This window comes from Vanellus vanellus (genome assembly GCF_965231255.1).
Source record: "Vanellus vanellus genome assembly, chromosome: 6".
Lineage (NCBI taxonomy): Eukaryota > Metazoa > Chordata > Aves > Charadriiformes > Charadriidae > Vanellus > Vanellus vanellus.
The window spans coordinates 54828762-54847262 of NC_138911.1; the positions used below are offsets into that span (position 1 = coordinate 54828762).

Consider the following 18501-nt stretch of genomic DNA (forward strand, 5'->3'; position numbering starts at 1 on the left):
CCTGTATGGCATCAGGAAGGACTGTTGGTGGCAGTTGTGTAGTTTGATAAACCTGTGACTGATGTGCTGTGAACTGGAGTGGGAGGCTGCCTTTAAATCCCCAAGATCCCCTTGTTCCAGGAAAAAAAATGAAAAGTTATCTTTAGTTTTGGGATATGATTGTATTCTGTAAAGGGACAGAGGGAGGCTAACAGGACTGAGGGCAATGCCAGGATGATGTGATGTTGCTGTGAACATTTTCAGCTGGGCAGGGTTGGAGGAATTTAGGAGCTGGAGAAATACTTGTCTGTTGAGCATAGTCTAGAATTACTGTATTTGTTTGAACCTCTCTTTTTCCAGTCTTGCAACAAAACCTGGCCTAAAAATTTTCTAAAAATTTAGATTGTTATGCTATCTGCTTAGTTTTGGGGAAAGGTAATACAGGATGGAACGGCATATGTGGCCAGAGTTAGATGTCTTCACGTGGGCAGCATCTCAGTGATGTATGAGTGAAACAGCCCCCCTTGGAGATTTGTTCCTTGGGATGAGGTTAGGGAACTTGAATTGCATGGGTTTGTGTGGGAACCTTTGCTGCCAACTGACATTTTGGAAAGAAGCCTTCTGTTTTGCAAGGAACGTGTGACTGTGAAACATCTTGTGGCTCTGGGGAAACTGAAATGCTGTCGTGGAGTCGAAAGGGGAGGTGGACTCCCAGTCTTACTGTGTGGCAGTAAATGAAATGGCAAAGGTCATGAGGGGGACTTGCTTGGAGAAAGGGGTATGACTACGTGAGGACTTGAGAGAAGGAGTGATGGCTGGGTTAAAGAAACATTTAGGACTATCTGGGAAGACTGAGGAAAAACTGGAGCTCAAGAGCCATGGAGGAAGACATGAGATTCTAGGAGGGTGAATGCATGGGGAGCCGGTGGCTATGGGAAGATCAGAGGTGAGGATCGCGAGCGTCTGTGTGTGTGTGCTTGTGTGTGTGGTGAAGGGGTGTAGGTATCTAAGTTGAAATTAGCTCGGCAAGGAGTCTGTGCCTGGATCCCAAAGTCTTGGTCAGGAAAAGAAGAGAGGATGCGGAAGGACTTGGTACTCTCATATTTCGCTTTCCCTTGTTTGGCTGGAGCAGCATCCGGGGTGTTTGAGTTACTTTGCAGAGCCATGGGGTGGAGTTGGCCAAGTTCCTGGAGCCCAGCGTTTCACAGGGGCTCCCACTGCACCCATCGGACTTCCCCGCAGAAGTGCAGGCTGTGTGCAACTGCTCCCGCGTTCCCCAGGAGCTGTGCTTTGAGCAGAGGAAATCCTGCATAGCGCTAATGCTAATCACTCTCAAATCAGGAATGTGAAATTTGGGCATGCTTCAAGCATTAATTATAGTGGCTTAATTTCCTTATCTGGTAATGTGGGGATAATACTACCTCATGGTGGTTTTGAGAAGGTCAGTTATTTAATGCTGACTATGCATGCCAAAGAAAACTGGAGGGGGAAAAAAGTAAACGTGTTGAAGCAAGATTTGAACAGGGTAGAATAAACAAGGTCTGAGGACAAACCGGCATTGTCTGCATGTGTGTTCGCTGGGCATTGCCTATCCAGAGGTCTGAAAGAGGTAGCAGTCCCAACAAGTTGGAAAGAGCAACCCTACATCTTGATTCCTGGCAGGCCATGCACATTAACCGTAAGGAAAACACGTGAAGCCTGGGCCATATATTGTGCAGGCTTGTTAGAGGCATAGCATGACATTGAGGCCTCTACCCTGCTGCCTGACGTGGTTGACGTAAGGCAATGGATATCGAGGGGAGCGGATGGGGAGGAGCTGAGTAACAGCCTGATTGCATAAGCCTGTTTTCCAAAGGAAACTGAGCTAATGTACTGTGGCGATATAATAAATTTATATCGTAGTGCATGACCACAAGAGGGATCAGACCACTTGAATTTTCACTTCTGCATTTTTGATTCTGTGTTCTTTCATGTAACTTGGTTATGGATGTTTTACATATGGAGATTTTAATTGGCTGACTTGCCGATAATACTAGAAATCTAGTTGAATAGTGAGCTTGGTTCTAGTTTGTTTTTGGTCACAGGTCTTTTTCTTGGTTTCAGTCTTTGCAGTAAAATTAAGGCTATATTAATGCATGGCTTTGATAGATACAAAATTGCATAAGAAATTATGTCTTATTGTTTGCTAGGTAAGACTTCCATTTCCAATACTCTTATTACATCTTTTTAAGTGAGTATTTTCAAAAGATGACTGTGCTATTAAGTCAGTCTGGAACCCGTACAGAATCTGTGTTTTATATGAGCTTGATCATTTGAACCTGATTTCTAGCTTTCTACTAATTCATCTCTTCTTGAGCATCAGTTCTATAATTGGCAAACATATACAAGACAAATGGTGATCTGAAAGTAATCATTCATTGAATATAGCAGACTACAGTCACTTTCTCTTACACCTAATGAGTCCAACATTTTGGTTTAAAATCCATATTTTTTTTTAGGGATAGTTTTTAGGGATAGTAAAAAGATGCAAAGTTGGCTGAAGGAGAATTACCCCAACTTACCTCTTTCTACTCTGTGTCCTTCCTTCACAAATATAGAAGCAGCTATATCATTGAAAATTTAATGAAGCTTTCTTCAATATAATGCTGCACTTCTACATTCTCTGAAACATATTCATATTTAATGAGCTTCTGATTCTAATTTCAGGTAACAGGAACAACTGAATATAACCATAAATCTGATTTGTTTGTGAACAGTGTGTCCCATGTCGTTTACAATTCGTAAAGTAGTCATTGATGACCAGTGTGGTGAAGCACGGGCAGAGTTGTACATCTAAGCATCAAGCAGCTTCTATTTAAATCGTCTTTTGACTGCATTTCTTAGTTTGTTAAAAATGTTTCGTCTCAGACTTTTTTTTTTTTTTTTCCATGAAGATCAGCCTCAGGAAACAGAAGCAATGACTGCAATTACTCGCAGTCCTGAGTAATGTGCTCTAGGCAATCCTGCTTTAGCAGGGGAGTTGGACTAGATGATCTCTAGAGGTCCCTTCCAACTCTGATGATTCTGTGATTAAAGCAACGAGGTTGTTGTCCGAGTGTCATATTTGAGTATTTCTGTTGCATGGTTTCGTGTGTGGTTTTTTTTTTTTTTTTCATTCTTAGCAAGCCTAAGGTTAGTTCCTTAGTTAAAAAGTACAATAGTGGGAAAGTATTTGGGGTGTGTGGGAGAGCTGGTAATACTGAACAAAATGCAGGATTGTGTATAATTAATTACAGAAGATGGAAATAGTCTAGGAATAACTGAAAATATCCTACTTCACTCTGGACAGTCTCAAACTGAAGATTTCTGTGAAGCATCAAATAATGTTGCACTGCTAGGCTTGGCTGGAAGAAGCAGCAAGGCTTGTTTTGCTCCTCCTTACTAGGAGTGAATTGTAATGCTGGAAAGATATTGTTTGCCAAATTTTATGCAGTAACACCACCTATGAGTACATAATTACAGTTTCAATTAGAATAAGAAAACATTAACACTAAAACATTGTTTTGATCATGTGAAAATACTTTATTGTTCATCTGTGTTAATTTATGGTCCTTTTTTGTTTCTCATAATCATAATTGACATTTATCCATTAATATTTAATCTGTGTTTTGGAAGTTAATTGCAGAAAAAGGCCATATATAATGTGATGCCATTGAGTATAGAAACAAACTTTAGTAACCAGAAACATTCTCTACTACACATAGTATTGCCTTTGTAATTATACAAAAGGCTATGTAGAGAATGGTATTTTTGCCACCCCCTTTCTTGGCAGTATGCAATTTTCTATTTCATCTACTAAGAAGTTTTTTAAAAGGAAATCTTAATATAGTACCAAGAGAAAGCTACACTTTCATGGCACATGCTAATATCCTGATTGCCTTTGACTGTTCTTATTTTCTTGTGTTAATTTACTTGGTGTGTTATACTAGCGGGGCTAATGAGGATGTTTTCCCACGTATTTTTTTTAATCCAACTTCTTACTGACTTTTTAGCAGCCTCACGAATGGAACAGGACACTATATGCTGAGCACACTAAGTGGATATTCTTACTGTTTCAGGTATGTGTAGCAGTCCCAGAATTTTATTCAATCTTTAGCAACACTTAACACTTGACCTTCACAGTCTCCTCTTGGAGCAGACCAAGAGAAGTTATCGGACTGGCAGCTCTTGGGAGGTGCAGCGCTGGAGCCCGTGTCCTCGGAGCTGCCAGTGTGCAGCCCTCAAGAGTGCCACTGGCACAGGTTTTCGGGGAGTCAGTGAGAGCGTCCTAGGTAGCCAGCTAGGATGGGGCAGAAGTGATCTGCCTTTTGTCTCCTCAGTCAGCTCTCCTGCTGTGATTTGAGCCCTTGCCCAGGGGAAGCTGTAACAAATGCAGTGCAGTTTGCAGTCCCTGCAGCCGGCTGGGTTGTAATCCCTGGTCCTGATGATTCCCCAGCCCCTAGTGCGTGTCCCTGCAAGAACACCGCTTTTTTACCTTCTGAGTTCTTCCTTACCTGAGTTTTAAGACTTCCAGAAACTCTTCCCTTACTAGAAAAGATATATTGTTGGCAAATAAATCTGACATCTGAAGTAGGAAAGTGAATTAATTTGCTGTACTAGTCTATTCTAGGCATTTCATGCTGGGCAATGGCAGATACATATCAGTGACAGACACTTCCACTGTGTATTGACTTCTGTATTTACTGAATTTATGATGGCTAATTAAAAAGTACAAATTTCTAATTTAAAATTCTTGTTTCCTAGCCATTTTGGATGCAGAGCAGTACAACAGCGGAACAAATGAAAGAACAGCGTTAACACGACTTGTTTCAAAAGACTAGCTCATTTCATCAGGTGCTTGAATGCCAGCATAGCCTCACTCATGCAAGTAGCACACAGAAACTATGAGAATCCTTATGTGACGATTATTTTCAGGATCAAAATCATGCTATTTATTTTCACTTCTAAAAAACGTACACCAGTTTTTCTGACAGTGGTTTTTCTGTCAAATAGTTTACTTAACACAGACAAACAGTTTACTTAAGATGAGTTGATAGCAGTAGATTTGGAGTTTGTCCTAATGCAGTCACTTCGCATATTTGGCTTGGACTATTTACAGTAGGAAGCTGAAGGTAGTTGAGATGAGGGAGTGGTGTGGAGTTTTGTGTTTTGATTTGTTTTTTTCTTTAAGTATTACCAGTTCAAACTTTTTAAATGTCTGTCCCTCATCTTCTTCAGAGTAACATCGAATATTTTACTTGCTGGTCTTAAGCATTGACCTCTTTTGACTAGGTCAGCTTTCTATTAGGGATTGTAATAAATACGTCAGTCCAACTTCGTTTCATGATGAGACAACAGGATTTTTGTGCAAGTGTGGAGGAACTTTAATAAAACTGTTTCCTTTCCTTTCCTTTCCTAATTTCTGCAGATTTTTTCCAGAGTCTTTAAAGATGATTCGAGTATTTTTACCTGGAGTCTTTTGAGGTATGTATAAATTGCACATAAAGGCTACATTCTGAGCTTTGTGTTGGAGTTTAGCACCCAGAAGTTAGATAAATGCTGAAAAAAAGATTCTTTGTTCAGTCTTAGCTTGGTTCCTGTGTGTATATGGTAGCGTACTATTACTGATGTAGAATGCTATTTTTCATCTTGTAGGACCTGTTTTGTACCATATTCAGAAAGTATTTTCATTACTTATATGCTTGATAATGTCCAGAAAATGTAATGAATAAGAAGATCATTGATTTCTTCCTTTTCTGTACTGCTCAGTGTCTCTCTGTAAAAAACCTTTTTATGCCTATGTATTTCTCCTGTGATATAAAAACATTGCTACCTTTATCTTACTGATGAGAAAAATCATCATGATTTTACAGGGATGTCATAATTTCGAAGTGTGCTATAAGGGGGATGTTAAAACTTCTTTCCCATCTACTCTTCATCTTCAAACACACAACCTGCTTCCACAGCAAGCAGTAACAGTCTTTTGAGAGCCTTGTAGCGAAAAGCGTTAAACTTGAACTGAGCCAATCCTATGAATAGCTGTTGGGCATTCCAGAAAAGGGTGTTTGGATTAGTTAAGGTAATTGTACTTCAGCTTTGCTCTGCAGTATAGTTTTGGAATTTTTTGAGTTTTTTTTTAATGTTACAACCTGGAGCACATAGAAAACTGGCCATTTGTACAACCTAGTGTTTGGGCAGGTAATCCGCTGAATCATCTCAGTGATACTGAGCAAGATTAAAACTGGAGTTTTGGTCCTGGGGGAAAGGAAACTGGGTATAAAAAACCAAACAAACAGTAGAGTTTCAAAAGGAGTGGGATTATTAGGGGCATGGTGTTTTTTTGCTTTGTTCCTCCCCCCCCCCCCCCTTAATTAATTTTTCTGTTATGCTTTATTGCCCCACCTCACACGTGGTTATATTGGCACATCTGAGGGGCAGTGAACTGCCATGCCAGTGGAGGTACAGGGACGAGATGAGGATATGCAGCGGCAAGGCCTGTTTTGCCACCAGAGAAAACCTGTTGTGTAACTGCCCCCTGTGTGTGTCTTTTCTTTGGGTCCCCTGTGTATTTTCTGAGACACTGTGGAAGCTATTCCCCTTCAGGTGCAGGTTTTGTCTATGCATTTTTAAGCTGAATCATGAACAGAAGGGTTGCACTTTGTCAAGCACCTGTGATCCTGCCCTTTCAAAGGTTTTGTTATTGCTTGTGCTCAAAATCTTATGACTTCCTGCACTCTGCTTCTAGCAAATAAGAGCTTTGTGACTGGCCTTGATGGTGTAAAATAGGTTTATGCTTTGTACATGAAGACATCAGACATCACTGAGACATCACTGGTCTTGCCTTTTATGTATAAAGGTGACAGGAAATAAAGATGAGCAGTGGTGTGGTTAAAAAAAAAAATAAAAAATTACCACCAATGTGTCTGTTGATTTCCACTTGAGTTTTCATGATCACTCCAGCTAACTGATCTCCAAATGTTCCCTGTGTCACATGCCTGTCCCATCCTTGTGTTCCTGCCTGGTTTTTTTTGGCCCTGAACAGTGAGCCAGTTCAGGGAGGTGATCCATTTTATGATTTTAGACTAGTTATCGGCTGAATTAGCTCCTTGTACTGTTCCTGGGCACGTGTGCTGTTGTACAAGCACTAGGACTTGAATGTAGGGTAGGAAACTTGAATGTAAGGTAGGAAACTATGGCAGCCCACTTATAAAAGAAGGATAAGATACTGTAGGAGTAGACTCTACCTTGCACTTGCAGTAGCCATATGTGATGCCAGTAAAAATAAATAAATAAATGTCTGTATTAGGTGCTTGTATGCTTCTTTGTTGATATCTTCAGCTCTGTGCCAGGAGAGCGGCTGTCTTGGTAGCATTCTTACAGCATAAAGCGGTCACGTAGGTGTGTGGCAGCCATGCAGAAAAAAACTTTGATCTTGCATGATCCCACACAATTTCCCCAATACATACTGTGGGAGTTAATATGTTTGTTTTAGTTGACAGCCTGAGCATGCAGAGGATCTGTTTTTCTTTTGCTCAAACACCGTATAGCTTGGATTTGGATTTAGCTTAAGCAAATTGCAAAGAACTGTCTCTTCATGTTATGTGAAGTTTATGTTCTTGAGAATAAAAGGATCATTTGTGGATTACTGGAAGTGTTGCAATTTGAAAAAAAGCTATGCTGGGGAGGATATAACTTTCCCCTTGAAGTGGGGAGTGTTTTCAGATTTCTTATTCACATCTTTTTGTAGTCCTTTCAAAGCTTGGGCAGTGGGATTTGGTTTACAGTGGCCTTCTAGCATTGTCATCGGTGTGAATGAAAAGCTGGTGTGAGATCCTACTCAGAAGGATGATCACTGCCCAATGTGATACTTGTAAGAGCAATGGCTTTCATTTTGCATGTTTTTTTTTTTTTCTCTAAATAAATGAAAGTGAAGATAATACAAAGAAAAATCTGTTTGGATTGTAGTGGGAATGACGATGAAGCAAGTTTGATATTTGATGCATCACAACTGTCATCACCAAGCTGCTTTTTCTCTTCTCTCATAGTTCTGTGCAGGCAAAGGAACAATCCTTGAATTAGCTGTAGTCTAAAAAGCAAACAAACTTGAGCAGGGGAGGTGAGGATATAGTGGGAACAAGAAAAGCATGATTTCCTCCTGCCTTAGTTGATAGTCTCCTGCGAAAGTGCCTGCTCAGATTTGTGTGTTATTTTTCAGTGGAGCCCCATGATGGGATGGGGAGTTACATTGATGTTAGAGCTTCATTGAGCGTAGGTTTAAGCAATCAGTGATTGTATTTGTGGCTCTTACGCTTCGTGCTGGCTGGTGTCAGGGGGTGTTTGGGCAGTATCGGAAAGTGATAGCGTGTATGCAAGTCATCTTTGTCCCCTGGTTTGGGAAGCCATCCCACAACTTTGATCTGCAGTGTGTGCAGGTGGAGAGAAGGATGAGAAAGTCATGCTCTCATTAGCCTTCTGAAAGCACTTTGTGTCCCCAGAGTGATAAACTTGGGGTCTTTTCGAAGGATAATAGATGCTGTACAGGTGAGTCAGCCTTTTGTGCTGAGGGCCAGGTGCTTGACTTATTTACAAGCTGGCATGCTAGGACACACTCTGGCATTCATCACTTTTGTAAACACTCCTCAAAGTTGAGGAAGGCTTTTGTCTTGTAACCGGTTTTCCTTAATGCTCTGGGAGTGATTGGCTTGACGCATTTTCCCCAGGTGGCATCAGCAGCCTATGAAATACGGAGGAAGTGTTTCTGCTGTGTGACCTTTACAGCAGGGTGATCTTCAGGAAGGACAACCAAGAGTGAGTGTCTTTGTATTTTTGGTACTTTGCCCAAATGTGTACACTTTTGACTTCAGAACAGGGAATGAAAGGCTCTGTGTCTTGGACCAGTCTTTTGGGCAATGCAGTTCTCATTTTTCTGCTATATGTGAATTTGGTGGTTGACAAGTCATTCTTGCAGAACAGGAGAAAGATAACTTTTTGGTTTAGTGGTGGGAAAATCCTTGCTTGTGTTGCTGAGTGGAATAGAGCAGAGTTGTAGTCTTGTGCTGAGTTTTATGTCAAATTTAGGCTCTCATTTTATTGAAAGAGTGTTCAAGTTTCCCTTTAATCTATTATTCCTTTACAGTCTTTGTTTTTGAACAAAGACTTGAGGGTATTTGTCTGTAGCAGAGAACAAGTGAAAAGTAGTTCCTGAGGAGTTTTCCGCAGTATTTGGTGTAAGTATGGCCTTGCTGCTAGGGCTGCTCGCAGAGGGGAACGTTGGGCAGTCCTAGATCCAGACAGTGTTGCTAGGGAAAACAAAAACTCCAGTTATATGGGAATTATCCAATACCTGTTATAAGCGTTTTCTCAGGTGTCTGGATCTGTCTTTTGATTTTTTTCTCCTTTCAGTGTAGTGGTTTTTTGTTTGTTTGCTTCTAGTGGGCCATTGTCTTGATGGGGCTGATCTTGCAAACAGCAATGAACAGAGTTTTTGTTTACTGGTGATACCTGTGGGACTGTTCAAATAAGTACACGGAGCTGAATCCAAGACCTCCTTGAAGCCCACCAAATGTTGAGGTTTTGTTTCCCCTCCTTTCTTGAGACCTCTATTCCCAGAGGGATGAGAAGCCAGCTCGCCTCTCCAGTCGTAGCTGCCTGAAGGATTAGGCTGGATTTTTTTTCATAGTAAAAAGGACCTGAACATATTCACATTTTGACATGTTATGGCTGAGAATGGCTAAGCAACAGCTTATACACGCATTTTTAACTTACCTGTGAAGAAGTATTGAGTTTTAACGTGCCTCTTAAATGGGTATCTTGGGGATGGAAAAAGTGACTTAATTGTATATTGTCAAAAACAAAGAACTTCTTTTGGCATGGCCATTTAATGGACCATTTAGCTTCACTTGAATCTGGTTTTGCTAAAAGCTGCTGAGCAGAAATCACATGGGTTTGTCTTTCACTGTCAACTGTTTGCTGTGTAGGTGGGGGTATGATGCAGGTGCTGGTGACAGTTTGAGCTGTTTGACATTGTGCCCAGAGTGAGAATTGCTGCTTAGCTAGCAGAACCAAAACATACTGTTATCTTATTAGTGTATTCACATCTTTGTGCAATTAAACCATATTATTTAAGCTGCCTGTACTGTACACGTTCCCACAGTTTTAACACTTTATCATTTAAAGCCTATGAGAATTTGACGGAGATTTAATTCTACATCTACAGTCTGGGTAGCAGTAGAGTGTGATTGTGTGGTTGAGGGCAGCTGCCCTGAGAAGTGAGAGTGTGCAAATCAGTATTGTCAAGGTCTTCAGCAACCAGATAAGAGGGAATGACCAGCAGGAAATACCCCTTTGTCGGGGAGAGGGTCTTTCTTCCATGGGAGCACTTTCAGATAAAAGGTGAAAACTGATCATCTTGGTATTCAGTTGCATTGAATTTACATGTTGCCGGTCAGCAAGGAAGTTCCCTCGGGGTGTTTAATAATGCTCATTTCTGCAGTTCTTAAAGAAAACACAGCATTTCACAGGTGCCTCAGTTCAATCACTTGAAAGTTTTGCAGCCTAATACTTGGCAGTTCTGGAAAATGTAATATAAATTGCTATATGAGGTGATATTTTGTGGTGGAGTGTTTTTTTTTTTTTTTTTTTGAGTAAGCATATACGTCTTTAAACTATCTGAGTCATGTATTCTATTTTTAATACAAAGTGGTTTTGAAGACTCAGCATGTTGTGGTGGTGTTGATTGGCGTTGATACAGTACAAAGCATAAGGTGACATGTAAAGGCCTCCTAAAAGGACGGAAAAGAAGGGAGAATCTTATGTACGTCCCTAGGATCACAGAATTCATTTACACATTTATTTATTTCTAATGACCCTGTGAACCACTGTTGGCAAGCTAGATTGGGTAGAGTGATGGTTCCAGTTTTGGGGCTGACATCCCCCCCACCATAGTTAACTAGATTGCTGAGGGAAGATGGTAATGATAGGGCAGCAGGTAATGGTAATGCTTCACCAGTACAGACAGAGGTGTGTTTCTTGCTATGTTGGGTTCAGTCATCTTGGGAATGTGGCCTGATCTTTGATTTTCATGACCAACCATAGTGTGTTTTTTTTACTGGGGAATTTTGTTAGACTGGTTAATAACTTCCTACACTGGATTCAGGTCATGCTGCAGTGGGTGTCACCAAACTTGTTTTACAGGGTTTTCCAAGGAAAACACCCGGTAGGGTGTTTTCTGCCCTGGGTAGGCTGATAGGCTGTAGTTGCTTTTCAAATACTTCTGTTGCACAATGGCACCATCAGTCATGAACCACAGCCTGTGCTGGTAACAGGATTTGATTCAGGGTTTACGGGTTGAGTGCATGATGACCAGGGTGCAATCTTTAGTGTCTACAAACAATCTCTTTATCTTTGGATCACTTTTTTTGACTAATAAACTTGGCTTATGTCCTTTGTGGTAGTAGGTAAGATGGTCACTTTTCTGTAGCATCGTTACGTTTCTTGGAGAAAATGCTGTTGACCAGTAGAACACCTTATACCTATATCCCAAATGTTGCATGTGGTTTTAGGGAGTGGAAGCAGCTTGGATTGCCCTTTAAATAAAAGTTTCAAAGTGAAGGAAGTGACTTAAGTTCATGGGGATCTGAGAGCTTTAGAGAACTTACTGAAATTGTGTAATAAATAGCAGGAGTGCGGATTTAAATGAAGTAGACTGCTAATCTTAGGTATTGGCAATGAGTTGAAGGACTTTATCTTGCAAGGACAGACTGTGGCAAAAGGTCTTTCTTGGACTTGTGAGTAACAGCAGTTAAACTGAATCAGAGAAGGATCTTCCTTTTTTTAGATACTAGTTTTATCTATAAAGGGGGGAGAGAACACTTACATGGGAGAAGTTATCTGTGCAAGCGAATAACAGAACAATCGCAGTCCTCAACACGCAAATAACCACCTACCCAAATGTGTGCCGCAGTGCTGAGCGTGTGCTTTCAAATCTGAAAAATTTAAATTTCACACAACTGTTCTGAAAACTAGTCCCTAAACCCTGGTGGAAGGAGCCTTGTTTGCCCAGGTTATCCCTGTTGGGTATCAGGGACAGTGTGTACATAAAGTTTGCAGGATTGAGCCCCGTGATTCATAGTAACACATAATTTCATAAAATGATGAGAGTAGATAATTCACAGTCTGGGATCTCCTTAGAGATTAATTTTCTAGTAGAGAAAATGTTAATATTCTGCACATATGGAGTTTGCTTTGGCCAAGAAGGTTAAAGGTGGTCAGTGTTAGGTGAGCACCTCCAAATAGTCAGCAATTGGAGGGGTCTCTGTTTTCTGAAAAACTGATCCTTTGCTTTTTTGAGTTTCTTTACTGTGTCCCCCAATCTGTTGGCCATTATGGAATTTTCTAGTGGCTGTTGCTTTCTTGGAGAGTCTGCAGAATCAATTCACTTGTAAAATAGATATTTTGATTTGCGGGGTGGGCGAGATTGAAGAAGAAATCCTGTCATTATCGTATATAAGCTTATTATCTGAATGAGGCTAGGAGCATACACAAAGGATAAAATTCTGTGTTTAAATGCTTTCAGTTTTCCCAGAGATACGTGCTCAAGGGTACACTCCTGATTTATTTTAATTTGAGTGCTTTACTGGCACTAGATAATATCAAGCATTTATTATGTGTGATTTATATGAATAAGGAAAATACTATTAATTGTTTCTCAGACCAGGAACAATGTTCTTTACACATGGCTTTAATACAGCTGTTGTGAGCCTAAATAAATGCCGCTTTTGAATATGCACACAGATCCCGTATAATTATGGAGCAATGTGGTGTTTATGAGAGAACCTGCAGCATTGTTGAATGCTTCCCAGCTGATGTTTGGGTAAAACAGATAAGATCAAATATTGTGTGGAACTGATCATCTGAATCTTGGGCCAGACTTCCATTTTCTTTCTTGTTTTCAATGGCTCTTTACTTAATCAGTGGGACTAGTGGGCTATGGTGCCATGCAGCATAAGGCTGTAGCCATGGATAATGGTGGATTTTGGTTGTCTGTGTGATACAGCTGAAGTAGTGAATGGAAATTTTGAGAACTTTTTTTCCCCATTAACATTATGCAGAGATAGGAATGAACAAAAATATTCTGCAGAATGAGTAAGTTAGACGAGCCCTACAGAGGGTGGCAGGTGCAGTTTATGCTAAAACAGGCATTTAAAAATACTTCTTCCAAGCTAGTTCCACACACAAATAACAAGCCATGCAAATGCCCAACAAATCTGTGCTCCCAGTTGGGCGTTTATGCATGGGAGGAACTCTGCATAATGAAGAACAGATTTGTGGATATTTATCTAACTTCAAATCGTTTGACAACAATTCAATCGTGATCAGCTTGCCAATGTGGGGAGACAGCTGTGTGTCGTCCTCCCTGTATCCTCTGCAGTCCCTTGTCCTGGTGTCTGCATCCACTGCTGAGTAACTACACTGGGGTGTTCTGTTTTGAATGGTTTGTGGCATAATGGGTACTGACATAAATACAAACAAGAATATAATATATTTGGCTAAAATACAATTATTTTTTTCCTTTGGGTTTTTTTTTTGATTCTCCATTAATACATGTTGTCTTGCTTCTTGCTCCCACGTTGTGCAACTGATTCTCCTCATTGTCTCTCCTTCTAACAAATATTAAAAGACTGAATATGCATCGCAAATTTTCGTCATGATAAAACTGTTTGAAATGTGCTGCAACTTTGAGAGAACAGTTTGTGTTATGTCTTTTGTTATGGTGAGTAATGTATTTGCTTACTTAAGAGTGCTGTTTGATAACCTGTGAAGCTACCTTCAACTTCACTGAAATAGGGCTGGGTTTTTATTCCCTACAATCTGTAGGAAATTGTTGAGATGCCAGCATAGCTAATGAAGGTCTGACATGTCCTCCTAATTTTTGTTTAATACCTTCCTCTAGAAGTAGTTGCATTGAATGTGACTTTACAATTTTACTTCAAAAATTTTGTGTGATGTTCACCAACTGGTTTAATATACTAAAATAGTGATTGCCGTTTTTTAAGCTTGAGGAAAGAGGGTTTTTTTAATGATTAAATTTACAATGCAAAAAAATGTTCCCTGCCAGGCTTTAAGTAGGTCGGGATCTCTGCCACCCTTAAAAAGGAAATTGCAATCTGGCCTGCTCAGTGGCCAGTGTGGGATGGGGGGAGGAGGTTTTGGTGTGTTTTTCCTTTCTTTTTTTTTTTTTTTAATAAGTTGAAACATACTTGTTTTTGAGATTGTTTCACTGGCCACATGTTGTATATTGTAGGGTACAAGACATCCCAGAAATATTTATCGTGCTGTGTCCCACCAAGAATGTAATCTTAAGGTCTCCACTGTTTATGAAGCACAGGCTATATTTTATCTCATGCTGAGAAAAGATGTGATAATGGTTGTTTAGGGATTATGTGAAAATGGAGTGAGGAATGACCCTTAAAAACTAGTAGGAAGTAAGAGATTCCCAAATGAGACTGGGGAGGCGGGGAAGCTGTTTGAATTGCTACTGTTGGGATTTTCTAATGAGTATCTCCTTTGCACTTACACTGGTGGAAATGAAGATCTGTGCTGGGTTGCAGAGTTTTGTGCGGCCCGTGGCCTGTTCAGGGGCAAATGTTCTGCATATTTCTCTGGACAGTCTAAAGTGTAGCTCTTTAGAAATTCAGGGAACGACACCGAGGGTCCCTTGCACCCCTGTTTCTGTGTGTGATTATGTTGAAGTGAACTTGTTCAACAAGCCCTGAACGGTTTGTATGACTTTTTTTTATTATTATTATGTATATGTATCTTGCATGTCAAAGATAGATTCCCCCCCCAACGTTTTAAAAAATAGAAATATGAATCTTTCACTCTTTGCAAGTGGATTTTTCTTTTATTTAAAATGCCAGCCTTTCTTTTTAGAAGATACTTGCCCAGGCTTATTTCTTTAAGGGCTAAGTCTGTATTTGGGTGAAAGATGGCAATAAAATATTATTGAGTTGGATTTTTTTGTTCTTCTGAAATTTTCTGCAACTTAGTTTTAAGAATAATTTAGACTCTGCTCTGCAAGGTGTTTAAGGACTGCAGAGAGATCATTCTTCCTTCTCTGACATTCAGCTCTTCAAATTGTAGCAGTAAAGGCAACAGAGATTTAGGAAGTCAGTCTAAGTGGTGCTTTTGGGCAGGAAATAAAGAATGCCTTAATCGATTGGAATTCCAGCAGGGAATTGGGATATGATGTAAAGTTACCTACAGTAGTCTGGGAAACCGGAGCGCTCTCAACAACGAAAATACTACTGAGTCCTTTGCGTTCAAAGACTACTGGTGCTTTTGGTCTGTCTCACAGAAAACGCAGCAGTCTTGGGAAACAGTTTGTTCCCTAAGGCTGTATCAGACTGATGAAGAGGTGGGAATGATGATTTGTTGAGTTATGACCACCACCTTTTTTTGCACAGAAGTCATTCATCTAAACTTGTTTTACTTGTGAGCTAAGGCATGGTGTAGTACAGGGTGTACAGAAGTATGCACCAGCTAATACGTGCTTCCTACCAGAAGATTTTTTTACGTTGTAGTAGAATATATATCCATATTAAATTATATATTAAATTACATGTCCTGTCTGAAATAAGACAAGCTTAGAATGCTTGCTCTCAATTTGTTCTGTGCTATTGTATCAGCTATTAGAGACAAGCAGAGTGGTATGAATCTTACCTTCTCTTTTTCCACAAGCTGAAAAAAAAAAAAAAAAAGATCCAAGTGCTTCAAGTTTGGAGATGAAACATAAACATATTATGGTTTATGCCAGATAAGATAAATTAATTGGTTATTGGTAAAAGAATATGATCTGTGTAATTTATGAAAGACTGCTTTAGACTGATGGTTAGGAGTTATTTCTGTTATGAGCAGAAGTAGCAGATGCTAAAACATCTGTGCCATGCATGTCATCCTTTAAAAAAAAATTTTTTTCAGTATTCAAAGATGCATGTAATATTTCAGTATCTTCATGAAAATTAACTTTTTTCTCTCCTTTCTTATTTTTCTTTCTGAGTTGTTGTTGTCTTGGGGTTTCAGAATTTAGAGCACATAGCTTGGACCATAGATAGGACCGGAGGCACTTTTGTTGATTATCAAATCCGGTTAGCTGCTGAAGACAATCAGGTCATCACAGCTTCCTGTGACCTTATAAACTTAATTTTTGAAACTAATTTTTGCCCTGTTACTTCTATTGGGTATGGTTCCAGACTTTCAATGTTGTGGCTGGTGAGAACTACAGTTTCTGGTATAAATTTTTACTCTACTGGTTGGACCTGTTTGTTTTAGTTTAAGTAGCTTTTTCTGCTGCTCCTCCTCTGATAAGACAATCTTCCCAATCTTGTGATCATCCTAGTTGCCCTTTTCTGCATTTATAGGGTGTGGTCATCTGTTTTGCGTGAATGACCAGAACTGCATGTGTCATTTCAGGTGAAGTCTCCTCACATTCTGCTGGTGATTCTGTCTTTCTGATAGGAGCAATCTTCTGATACATCCTTGGATTACGTGTGTGTTTTCATGACTGCATCATATTTAGCCTGGAGAAAAGGAGGCTGAGGGGAGACCTTATTGTTCTTTATGACTACCTGCAAGGAGGTTGTAGAGAGGTGGGGATCGACCTTTTCTCGCTAGTAACAAGTGATAGAACAAGAGAAAATGGCCTCCAGTTACACCAGGGCAAGTTTAGATTGGATATTAGGAAAAAGTTCTTCACAGAAAAGGTTGTTAAGCAGTGGAACAGGCTGACCAGGGAAGTGGTAGATTTGCCTTCCCTGGAGGTATTTAAAAGATGGGTAGACGTGCTGAGGGACATGGTTTAGTGGTGGGCTTGGCAGTGCTGGGGTAACGGTTGGACTTGATGATCTTAGAATTGTCTAGATTGGAAGGGACCTTTATGATTCTATATTTCAGCGGGACCGTGAACAACTATTTAATTGGTATAGGGGTGTCTCTTCCTCTCCTTGGTGCTCTTTAAATCACAAGCTCTCAGCGGCTTTGTGACTTGTTTCAAATGCATGAATTTTTGTTCAGCTGTGTTGCCTTCTGTTTCTATTGTGAAAGAATACTTGCCTGTAAAGTAATCTTGTATGCTTTGTTTAAAATATTCTGAAATAATGTGATGTGCTTTTTGGCTCTTTATTTTTAGCAATTCTGAAAAATACTTTTTATCCTCTGTCTGCTACCCCACCCATTCTTGTGTTGTAACTGTGCTTCAACTCACTTTTCTAGAGGTGTGTTGATCAAGGGTTATGTTCTCTCTCCTTATACTTTTGGATCAAAGTAAGGTAGCTGGGTATGTCATAAGAGTTTTGTAAGAGAGAAGGACAAATTTTAATAAATGGCATTGTGCGCTGTTGAATTCAGAGCTTGGAAAGAGAAGAACAGCTTTTTATGCTGTCCCACCCAGTGGCTATCCCTGGTGACTTAGTTCTGGGTCTTGTTCAGACTGAAAGACCTTTCTGGCGGTCCCTGGCCATGCTGGTCTGATTTGCTGCGGTTACTTCCATCGACACGGGTGAGGAGCCCTCATCCAGGGGAAGTGTGTCTCCTAGAGTTGAGTTGTCTTGCCTCAGATGTTATTACACAGTTTGTAAAGAGTGTGCTGAAAGCTGGGGAGGGTCTCTTATTGCCAGAGTTTTTGAAGATGTGATCGTGCGTCAGCCTAAACTGTGCAGAGGTTGCCTGCTGTGGTGCCATCCTCTTCCTTTGTTTTGCAGCCCAGCTGTGCTGGTGCTCATGTCACGGGCACATGGCAGCTGGGGTATCTCCCCTTGTCAAAGTCCTCTCAGCGTCAATACACAAGTGTGAGCTGCCTGAATGGGAGCGTTGGTTGTGAGATGCTCTAACCTGTCTGAAATCCGCAGGAAGTTTGGCTGCTCAACTTGTTGGGACCTGGAGTTCACTTGAGGGTTCTCCTAGTTCCGCTTTGAGAGCAGATCTGCAAAGCTGTATAGGTATGTAGTGGTGCTTACAAAAGTGTCTACCCACACTGCTGGGCACATAATTGCATTGTGCAGTACTAAACATAGTCCCTGTTCTCTTCATGCTTCAGCTTCCCTAATGAATGTGTCTTAAACATGTCTAGCTTTCAAGACTTTCATGATAGTGGTGTAATAAACTTGCTTTGACCGGTATTTTATATTTAACAACATCCTGCTTCAGCTTTCACAGCCTGGTTGCTCGTTCCTACCTTCACTTTGCCCATTGCTATGTGCTGGTAAAGCATTTGTGAACTGTGGGGTGAACCAAATGGGAGAGTTCATCTGGCTGAAAAATAACCCAGCAAATAACCATGTGGCTGCACAAATGTTTTTCTGGCCTGCGGGAGAGGACAGCAGGGGAAGGACAGTGTACAGCAGCGTGAAGGCAGATTACAGCAGCTTCTTTGGCATTGGTGCTGAGTTAAAATGTAGAAATACAATTCTGGTGTTCCTAGGCTGCTTATATAGACTCAAGGTTGTTAGG

At 40.4% G+C, this 18501-nt stretch overlaps 1 protein-coding gene across 3 annotated transcripts in view; it reads left to right on the forward strand.

Moving 5' to 3' along the window:
* MNAT1 (MNAT1 component of CDK activating kinase) overlaps positions 1-18501 on the forward strand; it is a 129924-nt gene that overhangs the window by 10800 nt on the left and 100623 nt on the right. For 2 of the 3 annotated variants that reach the window (XR_014269296.1, XM_082484887.1), the window contains exons 2-3: positions 4011-4076; positions 5426-5481. The exons of the other annotated variant lie outside the window; for it this stretch is intronic. Coding sequence is in view for 1 of the 2 variants with exons in the window: in XM_082484887.1 (XP_082341013.1) it covers positions 4011-4076; positions 5426-5481 (122 nt within the window). In the remaining variant the exon portion in view is untranslated. The remainder of the gene's footprint in view (positions 1-4010; positions 4077-5425; positions 5482-18501) is intronic. 3 annotated transcript variants of the gene reach the window in all.